The sequence below is a fragment of the Prionailurus bengalensis genome, chromosome C2 (assembly GCF_016509475.1).
Source record: "Prionailurus bengalensis isolate Pbe53 chromosome C2, Fcat_Pben_1.1_paternal_pri, whole genome shotgun sequence".
Lineage (NCBI taxonomy): Eukaryota > Metazoa > Chordata > Mammalia > Carnivora > Felidae > Prionailurus > Prionailurus bengalensis.
Genome location: NC_057350.1, coordinates 133,901,707 through 133,925,316, shown reverse-complemented (window position 1 = coordinate 133,925,316; position 23,610 = coordinate 133,901,707). Strand labels below are relative to the sequence as shown.

At 38.7% G+C, this 23,610-nt stretch overlaps 1 protein-coding gene across 8 annotated transcripts in view; it reads left to right on the top strand.

The window, feature by feature from the left end:
• Positions 1 to 13,017, top strand: part of ANKRD28 (ankyrin repeat domain 28) — a 200,668-nt gene extending 187,651 nt beyond the window's left edge. For 6 of the 8 annotated variants that reach the window (XM_043595436.1, XM_043595437.1, XM_043595435.1 and 3 more), the window contains 5 exons: positions 450 to 595; positions 1,198 to 1,280; positions 1,742 to 1,824; positions 2,903 to 2,994; positions 9,755 to 13,017. In XM_043595436.1, the coding sequence (XP_043451371.1) occupies positions 450 to 595; positions 1,198 to 1,280; positions 1,742 to 1,824; positions 2,903 to 2,994; positions 9,755 to 10,041 (691 nt within the window). In that variant the 3' untranslated portion in view covers positions 10,042 to 13,017. The remainder of the gene's footprint in view (positions 1 to 449; positions 596 to 1,197; positions 1,281 to 1,741; positions 1,825 to 2,902; positions 2,995 to 9,754) is intronic. The other 2 variants (XR_006299512.1, XR_006299511.1) reach the window with 1 other exon arrangement.
• Positions 13,018 to 23,610: the final 10,593 nt, after the last annotated feature.

Here is a 23,610-nt window from a genome sequence, read left to right as displayed (position 1 = left end):
TCTTATTTTTATTATGATTTTTAGCCAGTCTTCCTCTTTAAAACTTTAAAATATAAAGATTTCCCTTTTTTTAAAGGTATGTTTATTACCCAGAGGTTATCGTTAATAAAGTTAGCAGCTTTCTAAATAGGAATAAAGACTGAAGGAAAGTCCAGTGGTTGCAATGGGTGGCAATACTGGGTCAGGATTTATTTCCTTTATTTCTTTAATGATGTAATTTTTTTAACAGTTTTATGTTATGTTAGATTAAGGGCCTTTTACATTATCAGAAATACAAATTACTCTGTTAGAAATTAGTAAGCTCCATTAAACCTATTTGTATCCACGCAATGATTTTATAGCCTAATATGTAAACCCTTGAAAATTGCTTATCATAAATTCAGGAATAATTTTTTCGAGAGTATACAACCTACAGATTTAGTGAAGTCTTCCCATTTCTTTGATTACAGAACCCCTCTCCATGCGGCCGCCTTCACAGACCACGTAGAGTGTTTACAGCTGCTGCTCAGCCATAATGCTCAAGTCAATTCTGTGGACTCTTCTGGGAAAACACCTCTCATGATGGCCGCAGAAAATGGACAGACAAATACAGTTGGTAAAGAAAGCGGTTAAGGCTTTTATTATTATAATGCTATGTTGCTTATGTATGTTTAACTTATGGAAAACTTGGATCTCAAACCTTCTGATTCTATTGAATCTGCCAGTTTTCTCCCCACCCCTGAGATTTAAACCTTTATTAACCTGCTTTCAGCCCACATTTTTATCTAGGGCCACAATGTTTTCATTTGCCCTTACTGACTGAACAGTCCACTGTGGCAAGGCAGTATAGAATAGAGGTTAAGACACTGACTCTGGAGTTAGATGGACTGCATGTGAGTCCTAGCTCTGCCAGTTAAATGACCTTATGCCTCAATTTTTTAATTTTTAAAGTTGAGAAAAATAATAGGGGCCTACTTTGTAGAGTTACTGGAGAATATGAATCCAGGGCACTAAACTGTCACGTTAGTTGCTGTTGTGTCTGTGCCTTAGACAGTAATGTGACCATATAGTGTGTACATGGTATATTACAGTATTTTTCTGGTCCTTAAACTTTCACTAGAGGGATATTTTTGCTTTGTATCTTTCTCTATAGTGAGTTTATTAGTAATCCAAGATATGTATTCATAAACATAAGATTTGATGCAATTTTCCTCCCAGAGATGCTGGTTAGCAGTGCTAGTGCAGATCTGACTTTACAAGATAACAGTAAAAACACCGCCCTCCATTTGGCTTGCAGCAAGGTAGGTACTCATTTTAAGGATATGTTTTCATTGTTAATATCAACAATGGCATTTAAAATTTTTCCATTTCACTGAAGTGAACAGAGCTAGAGATCGAACCTCTGTAATGGTCTGTAACCTCTTTAACCTCTGTAATGACTGACATCAGATTTCTTGAGAAAAAAAAGAAAATATTGTATTAGTCACCCTAATATATGAAAGTCTCCAGTGGGCCAAGTAAGTTTTGGAGTATAAGCCTAAATGTAATTATTATCTTCCTTTAATCTCTCCAATCTTAAATATTCTTGTCCTCTGCCCTAAGCCTACTCCACACAAATATTTAAGGCATAATTAGCCAAGAAAATTCATGGCATTTATATGGTGATGTACATATTGTATGGACTAGAGTTGAGGTTTACTGTATTTGTAAATTTATCTTTAATGATACCTAAGTTTTTAAGAGTTATTTGCCATAATTTTAGGGTCATGAAACTAGTGCCTTGTTAATACTGGAAAAGATAACAGATAGAAACCTCATCAATGCAACCAATGCAGCCTTGCAAACGTGAGTATTTTCATGTCTGGTATAAACCTTGTGACCTAGAATTATAAAAATGATTAATAGTTATTTTTTTCTAACATGGGACTATTGGCATCAGTCTCAGTCACAGAAGCAGTTAAAAAGTAGAGTATCATTTTTATAATTGACAAAATTCATTTCTAAAGTCATCACAATTAAAAGGCTTATTATTTTAAAAGTTTTTGGACTGAAACTTTATAATGGAAAATACTGTGGATTTTTTTTTTCTTGATCTGATTACCCATAATTTTATGAAGAAAAGTAATACTATTCTGTGTGTTTTGTGGAAATGAACCGGAATGATATGTTATTTGACACCAGCAGTAAATGAGGTAAAAGCTTTACATGTGTCTGTAAACTAGAGAGATTTCAGCAAGAATCAAGTTCTTAATGTGAGCAGCCATCTTTCAAGTGACTGCTTAAGTCTTAGACATACATCTCCCATGTTTCTCTTCTAATTTCTGTTTGCTATTCTACTTTGAGTCTTGGTAAAAACAAAAAACAACAACAAAAAATTCATAACACTGGTTCCCATTCACATATCAGCCATATCTCTTGAGGTTCTAGAAACTAGTCATGGAACCTGTAAATTACTTTCAAAGCCTATTGGAATTTGTGCTATTGCAATTTACGACTTTTATTGTATATTCTATTATATGCATTTGCCAACGTCATTTCTCAAAACAACCACTTAAGAATGCAGTTTAGTTAGTAAAATCTTTTTAAACATTGAGTCTTAGAAGGAAACAAGAGGTATTGGTAAAAGTGAATTGCTGGTGAGGCCCAGTGTTATGCACATTGGCAAGATTTGACAGTGTACTCTGCATGCTGATTTTTTGTCCCCCATTACCATCTTTATTGCTGTTATTACTGGGTGCCTCAATTTTGTATCTCTGGGTCATCATAACTTCGCAAAAGTGCTCCTCAACAACCAGGATTGAGAGAGAGAGAGAGAGAGAGAGGGAGGGAGGGAGGGAGGGAGAGAGAGAGGGAGAATGTGCGTGCATGCACATGCAAGGCCTTGTACCTATTTGTGTGTACATATATACATTTTTTCCTCTAGACCTCTGCATGTTGCTGCCCGAAATGGGCTAACGATGGTGGTTCAGGAACTTTTGGGGAAAGGAGCAAGTGTGCTTGCAGTAGATGAAAATGGTAAGTAGGTTCTGTATTTTCTTTCCTTAAACTGTATTTTACTAGAAGCTCTTATCTTTTGATCCATATTCGAAGTAAAGTAAATGTGGATATTTTTTATTGGTCACAGAGAACAGCTGAAATTAATATTGAATAGTACTTTGTGGCAAAGGGAATAAGGGCAAGAAAAATAAGAAAAGTCTGTCTAACAGATGAACTTCGGAATTTCACTAACTTTGGTTTAGTGTTACCACCTTTGTTCATCTTAGTATTCAAAGAATTTGTTCTGTCAACAAATACTTACCAAGGGCCTAAAGTTAATCTTCCTACTAACTCATCAGATCCTATCCCCTTTTGCCTACTTGAGACTATCACTTTAGCAATTCTTCACTTTGTGTCCTGCAATAAGGACCTTTTGTAGGAGTCTTCCTAGATTATTCCCATCAGTATATAAACATTATTTCCCTCATCTTAAAAAATCTTCCTTTAATTTACTTCTGCAGCTACTGCCATATTTCTCTTCCTCTTTGCAGCAGAATTACTCAAGTGTTGGCTTTCTGCTATCCCCATTTCTTCTCCTCTTTCATTCTCTCCTATGGGCCCTCCGGTCAGACCTTTGCCCCTACCACACCGCTAAACTGTCTCAAGATCACCAGTGACATCAGAGTTTGGCATAACTGATTATGCCTTTCTCTTTTTCTTTTCTTTTCTTTTTTTTTTTTTTTTTTTATAGGAATAAGGGTTTTAATAGGGAATTAAAAATAGACAGGAATAAGGGACTAACTGGGGCTGTGAAGGTTGCAATCTGCCATAGCAAGTGTCTGTGGCAAATAATCCAAAGAGTCTCCATATTTCCCTTTATACTGCACACAAAGTTACATGGATAAATAGGTACAGATTACTTTAGGTCAGGGTAAGAGGGAGATTACAGGGGTGCCTGGGTGGCTCAGTTTAGTGTCTGACTTTGGCTCAGGTCTTGATCTCATGGTTTGTGGGTTTGAGCCCCGCATTGGGCTCTGTGCTGACAGGTCAGAGCCTGAAGTCTGCTTCGGATTCTGTTTCTCTCTCTCTCTCTCTCTCTCTCTCTCTCTCTCTCTCTGCCCCTCTCCCACTCATACTCTCTCAAAAATAAATAAGTGTTAAAAAAAAAAAAAAAGGAGATTATAGTATCCTTCTTTAGGTGAACCCAGTCTGCCTTCATCCACAAATACATGGTTCCTTGAATTAATAACCAGGTGAGGGTTTGTAATTTGGTATTTTGATGGTTGGATTAAATAACCAGATTCAGTGGAACCAAAATTTTTAATTTTTTATTTTATTTTATATTGAGGCATAACTAACATGCAATATTAATGTTAATTTCAGGTATATACTTTTTTCTTAAAACTCTTCTTTACTTGGCTTTCAGGACTTCATACTTCCTTGGGGTTTGTCATATGTTACTAGCTACTCCTTCTCAATTTCTTTTGTGAAGTTTCTCCCTCTTGTGCCCAATTTCTTAATATTGGAGGGCTCTAGGACTCAGTCCTTGGTTCTTTTTCCTTTCCATATCTACCTCCAGTCATTTGGTTCTGGATACTACCTACATGCTGAGAATTTCTGGATTTGTATCTGTAGCCCAGACCTCTCATAATCTCTGGGGAGATATGATCCATTTGCAGATCCAGCTGCCTAATTGACAGTACTGTATGGATGTCTAATAAACAGCTCAAGCCTAACCTGCTCAGAAGTTAACTGATTCTCCTTTTCCCTGCCAAGCCCCTTCTCCCCACAGCCACCTGATCTTAGTCGATGACAGTTCTCATCCTTATAGATGCTCAGGACAAAAACCTGGAGTCATCCTTGACTTCTCTCTCTCTCTCACCTAGTGTAGTGTCCTTCATATACTATTGATCTACCTCCAAAAAAGGCCCACTTTTTTCTCTCTATTCTTACTGCCCTGGCCTGGATCCTTTTAATGTGAGAGTCTTCACTTATAATGATCTACAAGGCCCTACATGATTAGTCCGTGGCCATATTATCTCTCTGACCTCATCTCCTGCTCTTCCTTCTCTCACTCCATTCTGCCATGCCAGCCCCTCTGCACACCAGGAGTGTACACGCATTGTGATCTTTGTTCTGGCTATTTTCTCTGCCTGGAACACTCTGTCCCCACTCAGTCTTTGACTAAGTCCCTCACCTGTTTCAAATCTTTACTCAAGTTTTATCTTCTCATTGAAGCCTATCCTGAACCCCATCTGTACTGCAACCTGCTATAGACAGCTACCATAGCATGCTTAGTCCTTGTTAAACATGCTCTATTCTTTCCTCTTCCTTTTTTCCATAGAGCTTATCTTCTAATATATTGTATATGACTTACTTTTTTATTATGTTGACTGTGTGTCTCCCCACTAGAATGAACATAAGATAAGCTCCATGGGGACAGGGAATCTATATCATTTGCATACGTTGTTACATTCTGAGTGCTGAGGTGAGTGCCTGGATATAGTGATTATTTGTTGGGTGAGTGATTGTGCCAGGCACTGTACTCAATTCTGAAGATAACGATGTAGAATAAGACCGTCTACTTCCTTGAATGGAGTATAAACAGGCTGTTAGAGTGCCCTGGAAGTGGTTCATTTGGAATAAACTTAAAATGCATTGCAAACACATAAGAGAATCTTTAGACTCTTGCAGGATCAGGAAAGGCATCCCCAAAAAGCAACTTATAAGCCAAAATCCAAAGGACAAGTAAAAAAAGTAGGGAGAGAGTGACGTGTTTAAAAATCTAACAGAAGACACTAACTATTGGAGTTACATCAGAGTCTCTTAGATCAAGTGGCAAAAAGGATCTGTGCACTAGGAAATTAGCAGTTAGTTTGCTAGATTAGAATGGGAAAACAGATTAACATTTATAGTTGAGATAAGGTAGTGACCAGAATTATGGTAGAAGCACTGGAGATGAAAAAATGTAACTGTTTCTAGAGATCTTATGATGGGACTCACAGGGACTGTGTGAGGGAAGAGGTCTCACACCACCTACCTTCGAGTGCTGTGTGGATGGAAGTGCTGTTGTTTAAGATTAGAAAGTAGGAGGAAGAGCTAGAGCTAGACTCCCAAGTGGATAATGGGACATAGGGATCTGGAGCCCAAAAGAAAGATCTAGATTGGACATAGAGATGTGGGAATCGTAAGTGTATGTAGTTGTGAAATCCAAAGAAGTGAATGCTCTCACCTATAAATTCAGACCTACATAGCTTTTTTTTTTCTTTATGTTAATTTATTCTTGAGAGAGACAGAGACAGAGAGAGACAGAGCACAAACAGGAGAGGAGCAGAGCAAGACAGGGACACAGAATCCAAAGCAGGCTCCAGGCTCTGAGCTGTCAGTACAGAGCCCGATGCAGGGCACGAACCCACAAGGCATGAGATCATGACCTGAGCCGAAGTCGGATGCTCAACCGACTGAGCCACCCAGGCACCCCAGACTTACATAGCTTTAAAATAAATTTTCATTATCAGTAAATTACATTTCTGGAAATATAGCTACTATATATAGTTTAAAATGAGGAGCCTAAAATGCTAACCGTATATGTTTGGCCACATTGTGAGACTCTGAATCAATAGCTAACATTCAAATCTTTGTTGATCATTTTGAAGATTTTATATATATTTTTTCCTTATAAAGAAATACAGGGGATAATATAACATAATAATGAAGGTCACCTGTGACCACCTGGGTATCTTCTAACACAGTTTGCAATGTGAAATAGTAATCATGGTCCAAAGTTGATATGTCATAGCAATATGTTTCCATGGATTTTCTGGAGGAAGCGCAATGTTTTATACTTGCATGGGATAAATTAGACCCTCGTCCTCAGGCAGTTTACTTCTCTTACTTTTCTCTTTAGCTGACCATATCAACTCCATGCAGATGAGAGGAGCCTGGTTTTCATCATATTCCAGCTATAAAACACTCCTGAGATGCTCTTCTCCCCCAATCCCTACTCATCCAAGGGATCATGGCCTATCTAATGGGTTGCTCTGACTACAATACAATAGGTACCTTCAGACTTTCAGCAGAGCCCTTGAAAGAACTATGGGCATTGAAGCACTCTCCTACAGATTTTGAGTAAACAGGGTTTAATTTTAAAATGCACATGTGGGGTGCCTGGGTGGCTTAGTCAGTTAAGCTTCCAACTTTGACTCAGGTCATAATCTCATAGTTTGTGGTTCAAGCCCCGCATCAGGCTCCGTGCTGACAGCTCAGAGCCTGGAGCCTGCTTTGGATACTGTGTCTCCCTCTCCCTCTGCCCCTCCCCCGCTCACACTCTGTTTCTCTCAAAAATAAATAAGTATTTTAAAAAAATTTTTTTTTTTTTTTTTAATTTGAAAATGCACACGCTTCAGTCACTCCTGCCAAGCTTGTAGGGGCACCAGCTGTTCCCTTCAGCCCTTGACAAAGGGAAGATTTATGAAGGGGAAAAAACAACTTTTTTTTCCTGAAGGCTAATACAGCATGGATAAAAATATATAGGAGATCTGGAAACCACCAACTGCCGGTAGTTAGAATGGATAACTAAACCATGGTATAATCACAATAGTGGAATGTATAACAGTGAAAATGGTATATACTATATACAATACCATGGATAAATCTCACAGACATAATGTTAAGCAAAAGAATCAAGGTATAAACTAATATATACTGTGTGATTCCATTTATATTAAGTTCAAAAAAAGTCTAAACTATAGTATTTATGAATACAACTAGAAAGGAAAGCATAGCCATGTTTATTACCACATCAGGTGTTTATTACCAAATCAGGATAGTGGTTACCTCTGTGAAAAAGAAAAAGGGTAGTGATTAGTAAGGAACATGGGGTCTCCTGGTATGCTGAGAATATTCTTTCTTAGTCTGGATGGTGGTTACATGAATGTTTTTTTATAAATCATTTAGCTATTTAAAAAGCAAATACGAGGGGCGCCTGGGTGGCTCAGTCGGTTAGGCGTCCGACTTCGGCTCAGGTCATGATCTCACAGCTCGTGAGTTCAAGCCCCATCGGGCTCTGTGCTGACAGCTCAGAGCCTGGAGCCTGCTTCTCATCCTGCGTCTCCCTCTCTTTCTGCCCCTCCCCCACTTGTGCTCTGTCTCTTTCTCTCAAAAGTGAATAAATGTTAAAAAAATTTTTTTTAATAAAAAAAAAACAAATACGAGTTTACAAAATATATACAGCTGGCCCTTGAACAACATAGGTTTGAACCACGTGTCATTTAATAACATGGATTTTTTTACAGTACTATAAATGTATTTTCTTAGGACTTTTTTCTCTAGCTTACTTTCTTATAAAAATACAGTTTATAGTACATATAACATACAAAATATGTGTTGATTAACTGTTATGTGTTATTGGTAAGGCTTCCAGTCAACAGTAGACTATTCAGAGTTACGTTTTGGGATGTCAAAAGTTACACACAAATTTTCAGGGTACATGGGTGGCTCATTTGGTTAAGTGTCCGACTCTTGATTTCGGCTCAGGTCGTGATCTCACAGTTCATGAGTTCCCAGCCCCGCGTCAGGCTCTGCATTGACAGCGCAGAGCCTGCTTGGAATTCTCTCTCTCCCTCTCTCTTCCCCTCCCTCGTGTTCTTGCTCTCTCTCAAAATTTTTTTTAAAAGTTACAGATTTTGAACTACGCAGGGGTCAATGCCCCTAGCTTCCCACCACATTGTTCAAGGGTCACCTTGTACATATATGAGTGTGAAAGCTAAAACATGAGTGTATATAGTAATAGGGAAAACTGTGTCCAAATGTGCAACAAAAATGAAGCTGTATATTAAAACTTTAAGACATTTGCTGCTAAAGTTCCATATGGGGTGATCTAAACTGAGCATCATATTGTGTGCTCTCCCCATCTTCTCTTTCACTTCATCCTCAGGGTCTTGTACCAGCCGGGGTACCAAATGTTTACTTACTCAGTTTGTTGATACTTTGCGTGTCTTAAGGCTAAGCTTAGTCAGTCTTCTAACGAAAGAAACAGTTGAAAGCAAAACATTTGTTTTGGCTTAGGAGTTTTTAAAGTTTACCTGTTTTGGGGCGCCTGGTTAGCTCAGTCAGCTAAGCATCCAGCTCTTGGTTTTGACTTAGGTCATGATCTCAGTTCATGGGTTCAAGCCCTAGGTAGGGCTCCACACTGACAGCATAGGGTCTGCTTGGGATTTTCTCTCTCTTTCTCTCAAAATAAATACATTAAAAATAATAATAATAAAGTTTACCAAAAAGTTGATCGATAGCCAACTGTCTTTCATTCAATACCCATCTTTGGGTGCCTGCTCAGTGCCTCATTCATGAATGTGTATACTTTTAGGTTTCTCAGCATGTAAACTCTTAAGTAACTATAAATTAATGATTAAGATTCTTCCGGCATTCTGAAGGAAGCTTTATCAGTCTGAGGTGTTTTTGTTTTTGTTTTTGTTTTTGTTTTTAAATTCTAGCTCAGTATCTTCTGTGAACTCAGGTGGATATGGTTTAAGTTTTGGGATCTTGAAGCAATCACCATCTCCGGGCCTCAGTTTCTTTCCTCTTCTGTAACATAACTAAGGTCTCCTCTCATACTAGATTTCTATGACTTTCCTCTTTTCTACTGAGTGGAAATTTTCTAAATCGTTTTAATTAAACAGTTCATTATAAACCAGGTAATTTAAAACATGTCTGAAATTGAAGGCCATTTGAGCTTATTTCCTTATATCCATGCAGTGGGTCTCAGGATGTCTAATTATTTAAATTTTATCTTTAATTCTAGGCTATACCCCAGCTTTGGCCTGTGCTCCCAATAAGGATGTGGCTGATTGCCTGGCTCTCATTTTGGCCACCATGATGCCTGTCTCATCAAGTAGCCCTTTATCATCCCTGACATTCAATGCCATTAACCGTTATACCAACACCTCAAAAACAGTCAGCTTTGAAGCCTTGCCCATCATGAGGAATGAACCTAGCTCCTATTGCAGTTTCAACAACATTGGCGGGGAACAGGAGTACTTATACACCGATGTGGACGAGCTCAATGACTCTGATTCCGAGACCTACTAAGAGGCTGAGCCAGAGGTCTAAGTGAGGAGTTCTGATGCTAACGCTTCAGATAGTGCTTTTTCAGGAAAAAGGCACTTTCTTATTCACGTAAAAATTCAACCTAAAAGGAGAGATCACAGAGTGAGCAAGTATGAGAAATGTGATACATTAGGAAGAAGAGTTTTAAAGGCAAGTTTTGCAAAAGGAACTTCTAGAATCTTGAAATAGACTTGACCAGAGAAAAACACTTTGATGTCAAGTTACCTTGTGGAGTTGTTTAATTTGGTTTTGCAGTGCCAGGAATAATTTGGGACACTGTGCACCCTAATCTGCTTACACAAGCAACACTATTCTAAAAGAAGAGATAAGGACACTAGATTAAAAATTTACCAATAAAACTACAACTAAATTTAAGGGCAATAAAAGTTTGGTATAGTAGGCATTATGTGCACAGCAAATTGCCAAAGGACCAAGTAACTTAAAAGTTTTTTAATAGAATGCCATTTTGTGGAAACTGGAATAGGTGAAATGAGACATTATCTAAACCAAACTTTAATATTTCTGAAAATGAAGCTGAGATTTGGTTTTAAACGTTGATTTTTTTTTTAAGAAAACATCTGAAAGCCTTCGAATACTGTATTAAACCATGAGAGAAAGCAGATGTATTTTTACATTTTTTCTTTTACATAAAAATTTAAAAATTCCAACTTTTATAATATTAGAATTAAAAACCAGCTGACTGAGTGCAGTCAGGGTGAAAATACTGGTGATGTTGACATGAGATAGATTGGAGTCGGGCTGTTGTTGCCCACTTTTGAATGGTTTAGGTTTAAAATTGAACTATTTTTGTTTCAAAATGTAAAGAATTTCTTAGAAGAAGAAAATTTCGTGAAATCAAAAAAGTAGATTATTTTCACCCTATTGCAGCTATATGGTCCTGGGAAATGGAGTTTTCAACCTCACTACTTTGGATGGTACAGCTTTGTCTCTTATGTTACTTTTGTGCCTCCACAATGGATTGGGGGATTTTTGTTTTCACTGTTTGGTGAATAATCAAAAGAAAATCCCTTGTTATTGATACGTTAACATCATCAGGTCTCTTGGAAGGCATTTCTGTATTGGGTCCTATTCAGATTTAAACATGCTACTACTTGGGGAAGGAAGCAGTTGCCTGCCGAAATGGAAGACTGCCTTTCAAATAACAGAAAGGCTGATGTTTAGGTTTTTAAATAACCATTTATATGGTTCTGCTTTTACTGTAACTGTCACTTTCCCAGTAAGAATGATTTCACGTATGTAGGGGGTGTTACAGATCTGGGTGAAGTTCCATAAATTTTCACAGAATGATACCCAATTTCATTTTATCCTTTTTGTATTGTGCAACTGGAAACTTTATGACATTGTAAATTATCAGCTGGTTTTTCTGAATATAAAGTGTGAAAACACAGAACAGTATTTTGATCTATTTGATAATTTTGTGGGGTTTTTGAAGAATTAATGAGCATGTACATAGAAATAGTGACTGCTTGAATACTGTATTTACTTGCACTCTTTCAGTACATCAAGATACCTGTATATTTTAGAGTATAATAAAACACAGATGTGAGTTGTATTTAATGAATAATGTATTTGTATCTGTGCATATTACCTAAAAATCTATAAAGTTTCTAGGGCATTGACTACTAGATTTTAAGCATTTTTTTTCTAAAATATTTACAGAAATTATAAATGTAATCCTCCATCTTTTCTTTATAATATAAAGAAGTCATAATGGACCCTTCCTAATTGTTAGTGGTAGGAAGGTGAATAGGCATTTTAAAGACAGTGGACTACATTTTCTATTGTACCTTTTGAAAAAAATGAAAAAAAACTCAAGAGGATTCTAAAAGTATACATATGTGTGCTTTCTCTTTCCTTTTAGGAATTCTCTTCTGAATTCCCTGAGGGAATTTTCTAGAATCTCAGAATTGAAAGAGACCTGAGGTTCATCCAGTCTAACCTCTTAACAAAATGCAGGAGTCCCTTCTACAAGGGTGATCTTTCCACCTTGAACACTTCCAGTGACTCTACCTCACCAAGCAGTCCATTCAGTTGTTGAGCAGCTCTAACTGTTAGAAAGGTCTTCCTTAGATGGAGTTGAAGCCTCCCTCCCGGTAACTTCTGTCCTTGTGCCCGGGTCTGTCCTCCAAGAGAACGCTGAGAACGTTGGAAGGATGAATCTTACGCCCTCTGCCATGTCTTCTCTTTTACAGGCTGTTTGACTTACCTGCTGAAGTGATTTCCAGAAGGACTCATTAAACACACTGTTAGATTTACCCATCTAATGAAATCCAAGGTGTAGCTATAAAGTAACAAGCTGTTTTTAATTTCTCCTCACACACACCAAAACTTAGATCTTGCATCACTTTATGTAAATGATGCCACTACTGAAATTGTTTGTGAGGTGGTTATTTCAATTGCTTGCCCACTAGGAAATTCGTTTCCTTGCTTTGTGATCGCATTTTGTGATAGTCTGTCCCCAGCTGATCAGCCATTTCTTTGGTCTGAACCTAATGAGGGGAAATCCCAAGCTACTGGTCCAAATAGGATTTGAGCAGCACTAGTATGGTTGGAGTACATACACGGACAGCTTCAGTGAATGAACACAGGGCCACAGTAAGTTCCTTTACAGTTACACCTTGTATGTTAAAAGCATTCAGGCCCTGCTCTGAAGTGGTTTTTATCCTCATACAGAATAGAAGAGCCTGTTTGCTTTTTTAACTTCTGCATGGAAGATGACATCTGAAATATCTGATGTGTATTATAGTAAAACCAGCTTCTGCTCTAGAACTACTTTGGGGGAAATGGTGGTAATAGCAAATGACTTCCTTTAACAAGACACTCATCTCAAACAGTGCCATTTAGTTCAGGACATCTCTAAGTGTAGCTGTCAATTTGGGGTTTAATTTGGCTTATATTGGACCTTTTAAATGAAATAAAGTTTTTTAATGCAATAAATCAAGTGTCTTTCATTTTTACGTGCAAACTTTTTTTTTTCAAACTTCTTTATCTTTTAATGGCTAATTAGTATTCTGACTAGTTTTTACCCTTCTTTAAAAACTTGACTTCTCACAAAAGCTGTTTTAGAATTTAGATGAGCCTAATGGGGTTTTTCAAATATTCACTCAACAAATATTTATTGCTTGCCTGCCATATATATACTTGAGGGTGGGGATGGGCAGAAAGTGAACCTAGAAGGCGTGGTGGTATCCTCTAGGAGTTCTCATCTCATCATGGAAAGACATATACCTGAAAATAGAAAGGACCAAAGTATAATTGAGATGAACTGCTAGGGGAGGTCAGAGAACAAAAGGAAGATCAAAACAGGCTTTCTGGGAGAGATGACCTTGAGACTGGACATGGAGGAACAGCTATATTTTGGGCAGGTGGAGAGGGGCAAATATTAGCCTAGGTGAGAAGAGCAAAATCAGTAGTTTGTAAAATGGCTGGTGAAAGGGAGAGGATGGAATAGGTGTTAGCACTTAGCACTCCAGAGCACAAAAAGACCGTGCAGACCTACAAAAGAGCTAATTATACACATGCACGGAGATGAGCTACAAAAGTGAGAATAGATATAAATAGGTGACTGGAGGAGCAGGCAAAAAGGACTTTAATAACCTTGCTCAAAATCATCTTATGCTGGTAATGATAAGTCAAAATGCCTGTACAGTGTTTGTCATGTACGAGGCGAGGTTGTAAGAAACTGAAGTACATCTCTTAATCCACGAACTATCCTATGAGGTTAGGTACTATTAATAGTACCATTTAACAGGTGAGGAATGAGGCAGAGAGGTGAAGTGACTTTTCCCCAGAATTACCTGGCCAGTAATTCCTGAAGCCTAAATTTAAATCCCAGCAGTCATTTCCATTGTCTGTGCTCTTATCCAACTAATGATCTCTAACATGCTTTCTGGTCTTTGCTGAAATTGGTGATTTTCAAGTTGGACCACATTCCTGACAACTCAATTATGTAAGTTCCTTTCAGTGTTATTCTCCTCCGTCCCCAGTTTTAGAAGAAACATAAATGTGACCACAACAGATGTTTTTTGAACATCTGCTCTGTACAGAAACTGCTAGGTTCTGGGCATGTTGCAGTGAAGGAAAAGGGAACCAGATTTGCCCTTGCGATGAGTCTAAGAGAATGATACGTACTTAGGTTTCAGTTGCTATTGCTGCTCCAAATCTGCTCAACTTAAAATAATCGTTCTCACTCATGCTTTTGCAGGTTGGCTGACAGGCTTGGCTGGATGACTGCTTCAAGCTGGAGATCTGGCTGAGCTTGACTGCTTGCCATGAGTTGAGCTCAGGTCTGCTCCATCTGTGTTCTTCGGACTTGGACTAGACTGCAGAAGTTGTCCAGAAGTTCTCAGTGATGATGACAAAAGCACAAGAAGGCAAGCCTAATCACACAAACACAGTTTATGCTTCTGCATGCGTCACATGTGCTAATACTCCACTGGCCAGAGCAAGTCACGTGGCCAACCCCAGCCTCAGTGGGATGGGGCCATTTGGCTCTGCCCACTGGGGAGGGATAGTTTGAGTTCAGTTCCCACAATTCACTTAGCCCTGAAATGATGAGTCAACCAGTCTGTCATTGTTTGCAATTTGTCCATGGGCATTCTTGGTAGTCTTTTGTTTTCTGGCTCCTTCCTTTCTTGTGGTCCCCCTTCTGGTGGTATAGGTGGTTCAGATATAAAACTGGGTAGCAAAACTTTATTTTGAATTGTAAAGTTTTTGACAGTGCAGAACTGATCGGTTAGGTGTTGGATTTGCCCTTTTCCAGAGGTGGAGAAGTCAACTCTTTGCCTACCTAAAACTCCAGAAGAATGTAGTACCAGTCCCCTTTTGGATCTTAACTGTGACCATCCCTTTCAAACCAGAGCCCAGTCTAATGGAAGATAGAAGGTAAAGCTTGGCTAAGTGACTTACTTTTAAGGCCAAAAAAAAAAAAAAAAAAAAAAACAAACTAGTGTATAAAGTGCTCCACTCTATCTAGATCATTTCTCCATCTCACCCTCTCCAGCACTTGTGTAAGTCTCCATTTCTCCACTTCATTTTTCTTTTTTGTGTTCTCATTTCTTTACGGTTATTTTACTCTCTTGCACTTAAGACTTTTAGTGGTCTTCTCTCTTAAATTAGGACTGAAATACAGGCTCAAGTGCTATTTCCTTAATTAGAAAAGCCAGTAGTTTAATCTTAAAATATTTTCTTTTCTTTACCCTTCTCTAAACTTTAAGAAAAACTGCATTTTCACTTTTTTTTAATATTTTTTTTTTAATTTTTTTTTTCAACGTTTATTTATTTTTGTGACAGAGAGAGACAGAGCATGAATGGGGGAGGGGCAGAGAGAGAGGGAGACACAGAATCGGAAACAGGCTCCAGGCTCTGAGCCATCAGCCCAGAGCCTGACGCGGGGCTCGAACTCACGGAGCGCGAGATCCTGACCTGGCTGAAGTCAGACGCTTAATCGACTGCGCCACCCAGGCGCCCCTATATTTGTTTATTTTTGAGAGAGACAGAGTGTGAATGGGGGAGGGGCAGAGAGAGAGGGAGACACAGAATCTGAAGCAGGCTCCAGGCTCTGAGCTGTCAGGACAGAGCTCGACGTGGGGCTCAAACTCACAAACCGTGAGATCATGACCTGAGCCAAAGTCAGATATTGAACTGACTGAGCCACCCAGGCGCCCCACATTTTTACTTTTAAGGCCTATTTAGCCCTTTAGCAAACACTTCTTAAGTACATATACTGTGACAAATACTGTTTAAATACTGGAGCAGTACCAGGGATACAATAATAAACCTGGTGAGGTCACTGCCATCAAGAAGCTCATGTTTTAGTTGGGGAGACAGACAAGAAAGATGACAGAACGTGATTACTCTGTAAAGAAGGATTTGTGAGAATAACTGGATAGGAGGGAGAGGTCCTTGAGGATAAAGAATGCTTTGCCATTTGTGCACCAGGGGATTACACAAAAATTCTGATGTAAGACACAGATTTTGCTGAGAAAGTGGAAGAATGTTGAAGTAACAAAATAATAAAAGCAGGAAAGGATAGATTGAGAGGGTGAGCTAATCCACAAAAGTAAACCAGGGGATTCTGCTGAGGCTAACTGACCCAAAAGCATGTCATAGGTCAACCTAGGGATCAATTATCATTTGATCTGGGTTGATTGAAAGTGTTTCTTAGATGCCTGCTGGGTCAACCTTCCCCAGTCCATGGCATGTAACTTGCTTCACCTTCCAACTAAAAATGAAGATGGCACAATGCTTAAGGTTGGACAGCTTAGCACTAAGCTCTCAAACTTGAACTCTATGCTAATGTAATAGTTGGCCACCCCCCTCCCCCCCCCACCACCACCACCAAAATGGGAAGTTCATTTCTGGTACCCAAAATAATAGCGGGTGCTATGAGTAACACTGTCTCAGACCTAGTAGAAATAATCAAAGTGCATTTTTTATGTTGATAGGTAAGTTTTTTACATGTCCTGCTTCTTGTATAACCTGCTTTTGAGCCCTTATGTCTGCCACAAAGATGACAGGACCCAGCACACAGGAGAGAAAAGTAGCTTGTGGTTCTGATATTCATGGTAAGAAATGCTAAAATCTGAGAAAATGTGAATGAGGAGAATTCAAGGGATAGGAGATTCTGTTGAAGGCATTTGTCTCAGTCCACCTCTAGGTAGCAATAAATGTGTAGGCATGGGAAGAAGTCTGTCAATTGCCTGCAGTTAGGCAACTAATAGGATTAGACACTAAGTGGTCAAATAGCTTTTACTAACTGATGTCAGGGAAAATGGCAGAGGAAGGACCTGTAAGAACAGTGACCGTTGTGACATTTTAACTTGCTCTAATGCCATTCCTCATTCCAGCCCTGCAGTAGCAGATGGCTAACAGTCCACATTCCCAGTGCAGTCTATTAGTCACCAGAGAGAACAAAACAAAGCTAGAGCTCTTTTGAAGCCTCATTCCCAAAGAGATGCCATTGTTTGGCCTGCCTGATGGTTTCCTGGAATACCTCATTTATAAGGCTGTCTGTAGTTGAACTAACTCAGAGTGGACCCAGTGTAAAAAGTACTCTCATTGGAGGGGTGTTTGTTAAAAACATTTATAGGCAAGACTCTTAATGTTGCACTTGCCTTAGGTGATTGATAAGAGCTGAGTCAAGCAAATAGACTAACCAAAGAGTTGAAAAGGAAAAGCCGAGGGAATCGATATCCACAGGAGCTTTGAAAAACTCTTACATAGTTCTAGGAATGTACAATGTTATATGCACACACGGGGCTGTTGCCACCTGTGAAAGACCTAAGGCCACCCTAAGCTCTCACCTGTGGCTAATTTTGAGGCTGTGCAAACAAGTGGAAGCTAGTTTTCAAATGCTAGGCTGTTAGGAAGGCATACCTTAACACATACACACGCAGCCCCTTGGCAAAAACTGGGAAATTTTATGTTGTTGTTGTTATGGGGGTTTGAGGAAATGTCTAATCATTAGCCAGCTGCTAAGCTGAGTAAAAAATTTCATTGACCACACATGGCAAAATATGCAGACTTTACAGAATTTGTTATTCTATTCATTCAGAATTCTGTAACAAGTAGCAATGACAGCAAATCTGGGGAGGGAGATGAATCTGATTTCCATAATCGTGTTATATTATTTAAAATGTCTAATTTTCAACAAAAGGTTTGGATACGTACAAAAGCTATGTATGGCCCATACACAGGAAAAACAATCAGTAGAAACTGTCCTTCTTCAAGGACATAGGGCTTACCAGACAAAGACCTTAAATTATGTTCAAGGAGCTAAAGGAAGCCATGTCTAAAAAATTAAATGAAAGTATTTTTGAATGCCTCACTAAATAAAGATATCAATAAATTATTTAGAAATTATATTTTAAAAAGCAAATGGAAATCTTTGATTTGGAAAGTACAATAAATAGCTGAAATAGAGGGTCTCAATATTAGATTTCAGTAGGCAGAAGAAAAAATCAGTGAGCTTGAAAATATGTCCATTGTGAGTAGCCAGCCTAAGGAATGTGTGTTGGAGGTGGGAGAGACTCACAGAGAGACCTGTGTGACATAATCAGACATACCAGCATACACATAAGGGAAAGCCTGGAAGGAGAAGAGAAAGGGGGACAGAAAGAATATTTGAAGACCTATGACTGAAAACTGACCAAGTTTGAAAAATGTTAATGTACGAATTCAAAAAGCTCAACACCAGGGGCTGCCTGGGTGACTCAGTTAAACATCTGACTCTTGATTTCAGCTCAGGTCATGATCCCATGGTTCATGGGATCCAGCCCCACATCGGGCTCCATGTTGAGCATGGAGCCTGCTTGAGATTCTCTCCATCTTTCTCCCCTCTCTCTGCCCCTTCGCCACTCACACTCTCTCTCTCAAAATAAATAAACTTCAAAACCAAAAACAAAACAAACAAAAAAAACCCTCAACACCAGGGTGACTGGGTGGATCAGTCATTTAAGCTTCCAACTGTTGATTTCAGCTCAGGTCATGATCTCATGGTTGTGAGGTTGAACCCCGTGTCGGCCCTACACTGGGCATGGAGCCTGCTTAAGATTCTCTCTCTCCCTCTTCCTCTTCCCCTCCCCCTCCCCTGCTCACACACACACTCTAAATAAATAAAATCTTTAAAAAAAAAAAAAAAAGTTCAACACCAAAGAGAATAAATTCAAAGAGATCTAATGTACGCACGTTATAAGCAAACTATCAAAAGACAAAAAAGAACCTTCAAAGCAGAAAGAAACAACTATCACCATGTACAAGGAATCCTAAATAAAATTGACAGCTAGTTTCTCATCAGAGTCCAGTGGAGATCAGAAGGTAGTAGGTTTGACCTATTCAAGGTGCTGAAAGAAAAATGGTATCAATCAAGAATTCTTTATCCAGGACAATTACCCTTCAAAAATGAAGGACAAATTAAGACATTCTCAGAATAACCAAAACTGAGAGAACTTGTCACTAGCAGACCTGCCCTACAAGAAATACTAAAGGGAGTCCTTCAGACTGACGAGAGAACATTAGACAATAACTCAAATGCACATGAAGAAATAAAGAGCAGCAGTAAAGGTAACAGCAAAGTAAATTTAAAGGACAATATGTAAATGTATTTCTGTAACTCTTTTTTACTCCTGTCTGATTTAAAAGACAGCTGCATGGGGTGCCTGGGTGGCTCAGTCGGTTAAGCATCTGACTTTAGCTCAGGTCATGATCTCATGGTTTGTGGGTTCGAGCCCCACGTTGGGCTCTGTGCTGACAGCTCGGAGCCTGGAGCCTGTTTCAGATTCTGTGTCTCCCTCTCTCTCTTCGCCCCTCCCCTGCTTGTGCTCTTTCTCTCTCTCAGAAATAAATATTTAAAAATAAATAAAAAATAAAAGCTGCATAAAGCTGCAATTACAAATTACATTGATAAGGACCATGTGTGCATAAAAATGTAATTTATGACAGCACAAAGGTACAGGAAATAGAGCTACATAGGAGAAAAGATTTTGTATAGCATTGAAATTTTGTTTTATTAATCTGAACTAGATTGATACAAATTAAGGTGTTAATTGTAATCCCCAGGACAAACACTGAGAAAATAACTATAAAATATAAAAGAAATGACAATGAGAATTAAAATGGTACCCTAGAAAATATCTAACACAAAATAAGCCAGGAATGGAGGACTAGAGAAATAAAAAAGATATGGCAGATAGAAAACAAACAGCAGATGTAAATTTTACCTTGTCAGTAATTACATTAAATGTAAGTAGATTAAACTCTATAATTACAAGATAGAGATTAATAGAATGAATATAAGATATCAATTATATGCGGCCTAGAAGAGACATGCTTTACATTCTGTGACACAAGTTGAAAGTAAGAAGATGATAAACAACCATGTAAACAGCAACCAAAAGGGCTGGTAGTGACTGTACTCCTAAATAACTAATGGGTCAAGAAATAAATTAGAAAATATCTGAGATAAATGAAAACAAAAGTACCACATTCCAAAACTTATGAGATGCAGTGAAAGCAGTGCTTAGAGGGAAATCTAGCTGTAAACAGTAAAAAGAAAGAAAGGTCTCAACTCTGTAACCTAATCTTTGACCTTAAAAAAAGCTAGAAAAAAGAAATGCAGACTAAACCCAAAGCAAGCAGAAGAAAGGAAATAATAAATATATTATAGCCGAAATAAACGAAGTAGAGATTCAAAACACATTAGAGAAAAACCAACAAAACAAAATTGTTCCTTTGAAATTTTTTTTTTTTTTCAACGTTTATTTATTTTTGGGACAGAGAGAGACAGAGCATGAACGGGGGAGGGGCAGAGAGAGAGGGAGACACAGAATCGGAAACAGGCTCCAGGCTCTGAGCCATCAGCCCAGAGCCCGACGCGGGGCTCGAACTCCCGGACCGCGAGATCGTGACCTGGCTGAAGTCGGACGCTTAACCGACTGCGCCACCCAGGCGCCCCGAAAATTGTTCCTTTGAAAAGATCAACACAGTTGATAAATCTGTGGTTAGAATGACCAAGAAGAAAAAAATACTCACTGAAGTCAGGAATGAAGAGGGGGCATTCTACTGACTTCATAAAAATAAACAGAATTATAAAAGAATAAATAACACAAATTATTACATACCAACACATTTGCTAACCTAGACAAAATGGACACATTTTTAGAAAGACAAATTATCAAAACGGTTTCAGGAAGATAACAGAAAATCTGAGTAGACCATAGCAAGTAAAGACGTCGAATTAGTAACAAAATATTTCAAAAAGAGAAGCTTAAAACCAGAAGACTTCAGTGGTGAGTTCTGCAAAACATGTAAAGAATTACCAATCTTTCTTTCAAAAACTTTTTTTTTCTTAAAGGAGTGGAAGGAACACTTCCCAGCTCACTCTATGTGGTTGATTTTAACCTGATACCAAATCAAACCAAAGTATCACAAGAAAACACCACGGACCGATATCCTTTCTGATGATAGATGTGAAAAATCCTTAACAAAATCCTATCAAACTGAACCCATCACTATCTAGAAAGCATTGTACACCAGGGATATCTCTTACGAATACAGATGTAAAAATCACACACAAAATACTATCAAATAGAATCCATCAATCCATAAGAAATTATTATACACCTTGACCAAGTGGGATTTATCCAAGGAATGCCAGGTAGTTTCAACACACAAAACTAAGTCAATGAAGTACATAATATGTTATCAATACAATAAAGGCGAGGAGGCACTAGATTGTCTCTATTGATGGAAAAAATCATTTGACAAAAATTCAACTTCTCAATGGTAACAACAGAAGACTAGGGAAAACTTACCTGATAAAGAGCATCTATGAAAAACCCACAGCCAATATCATACTTCATGATGAACAACTGAAAACTTACCATCTAAGATCAGGAACAAGACCAAGATGTCCACTCTCATGACATGTATTGAACATTGGACTAGAGGTTCAGGCCAGAGCAATTAGGAAAAAAAAAAAGATACCCACATGGAAAAGGAAGTTAAACTATTTGTAGGTTACATGATCTTGTATATAGAAAGTCCTAAGGAGTCCACCAAAAAAGTGTTAACTGCTGATAAATTTGGCAAGATTGCTGGATACAAAAATCAGTCGTGTTTGGGGGCACCTGGGTGTCTCAGTCAGTTGAGTGTCTGACTTTGGCTCAGGTCATGATCTTGTGGTTCATGTGTTCAGCCCCACATCAGGCTTGCTGCTCTCGCCCTGTCAGCACAGAGCCTGTTTCAGATTTTCTGTCCCCCACCTCTGCCCCTCCCCTGCTCGTGCCCTCTCAGAAAAATAAAACATTTTTAAAAATCAATTGCATTTTTATACACTTGGCAATGAACAATCCAAAAATGAAATGAAAATTCCATTTATAATAGCATCCACAAAAGTAAAGAATACTTGGAAATAAATTTAACAAAAGAGGTATAAGAGTTGTACCCAAAAAATATAAAACCTCGCTGAAAGAAAGTAAAGAATACCTAAATAAATGGAAAGACATCCTGTATTCATGAATTGGAAGACTTAATGTTAGAATAGCAACATTCCCGGGGCGCCTGGGTGGCGCAGTCGGTTAAGCGTCCGACTTCAGCCAGGTCACGATCTCGCGGTCCGTGAGTTCGAGCCCCGCGTCAGGCTCTGGGCTGATGGCTCAGAGCCTGGAGCCTGTTTCTGATTCTGTGTCTCCCTCTCTCTCTGTCCCTCCCCCGTTCATGCTCTGTCTCTCTCTGTCCCAAAAATAAATAAAAAAACGTTAAAAAAATAAATAAATAGAATAGCAACATTCCCTAAATTGATCTATCACATGAATGCAATCCCTGTGAAAATTCCATTGTCTTTTTGGCAGATACTGGCAAGCTGACCCTAAAATTCATACGGGAGGGCAAAGGACTCATAATACCAAAACAATTTTAGTAAGAACAAAGAAGACTCACACTTCCTAATTTCAAAACTTACAACAAAACTACAGTTATCAGGACAATGTGGTACTTGCTTTAGCTTAATGATAGATATATCTAGAGATCAGTGGAATAGAATTAAGAGTCTAGAAATAAACCCATTCATCTATGGCCAATAGATTTCAATTAAGGGTACCAAAGATTCCTGCAGAAGGTGCCTTTGCTCAACCCCTCACCCACAGGCACCATCTTCTGGATCCATAAACTCATACCAAAAAGGCAGCTGGGACCACCCACACCTGAGAAGGGGTGTTTATTTGAAATATAGAAAGTTCATACTCTTGCATAGTGCTTGCAATATGCTTCATTACTGATGTTAATGATTACATGAAGTTGTGATAAGAAAGAGCCTAGTTAATTCATTGATTTACCATGCACACACTGCCTGGTTTCAAAACCTGGCTCCTACAACTGAGTGGGCTTGAGCCTGTGGTTTAACCTTAATGTCTTTGTTTCCTCTTCTGTGAAATTCAGGTAATATAGATCTCTGTCTCATAGAGTTATTGGAAAGATTAGTTGAGTCACTATGCCCAATAATAATAAATAAAAACTATCAATATTGCAGTCTCCTTTGAGGTAGATTTAGAATGTCACAGATTGTTTTACATTCTTCCCACCAATGGGTTGTCTATGTTTCTTCCCCTTGAATGCAGATGGGCTCTGTAGCAACTTTACCAATAGGATATGGTAGAAGAGCCACTGCCCTAGCCTTCAGAAACTGACAACTCCCCCTTCCTGTCTTTTCTAACAGATGTCCTGTTAGAAGTCTATTTTGAGACCACCACGCTGGAGGACCACATGGAGAGACCCAGCAGAGCCTGCCAGCTGCCCCCATCAGTGTGCCAGGCATGTGAGTGGGGGAACTATCTTGAAAGTGGGGTTGCCAGCCCTAAACCATTCCAGCTTGAGAGAGACCGGCTGCTACACACCCGAGTCCTTCCCAGATTCCTGACACACAAAGCCATGAGCAAATTGAAATGGTTATTTCAAGTCACTACATTTCGGGGTAGTTCTGTTACTTAGCAGTAATCACAACACTGATTATGAAAATCTAAACACTAAACAAAT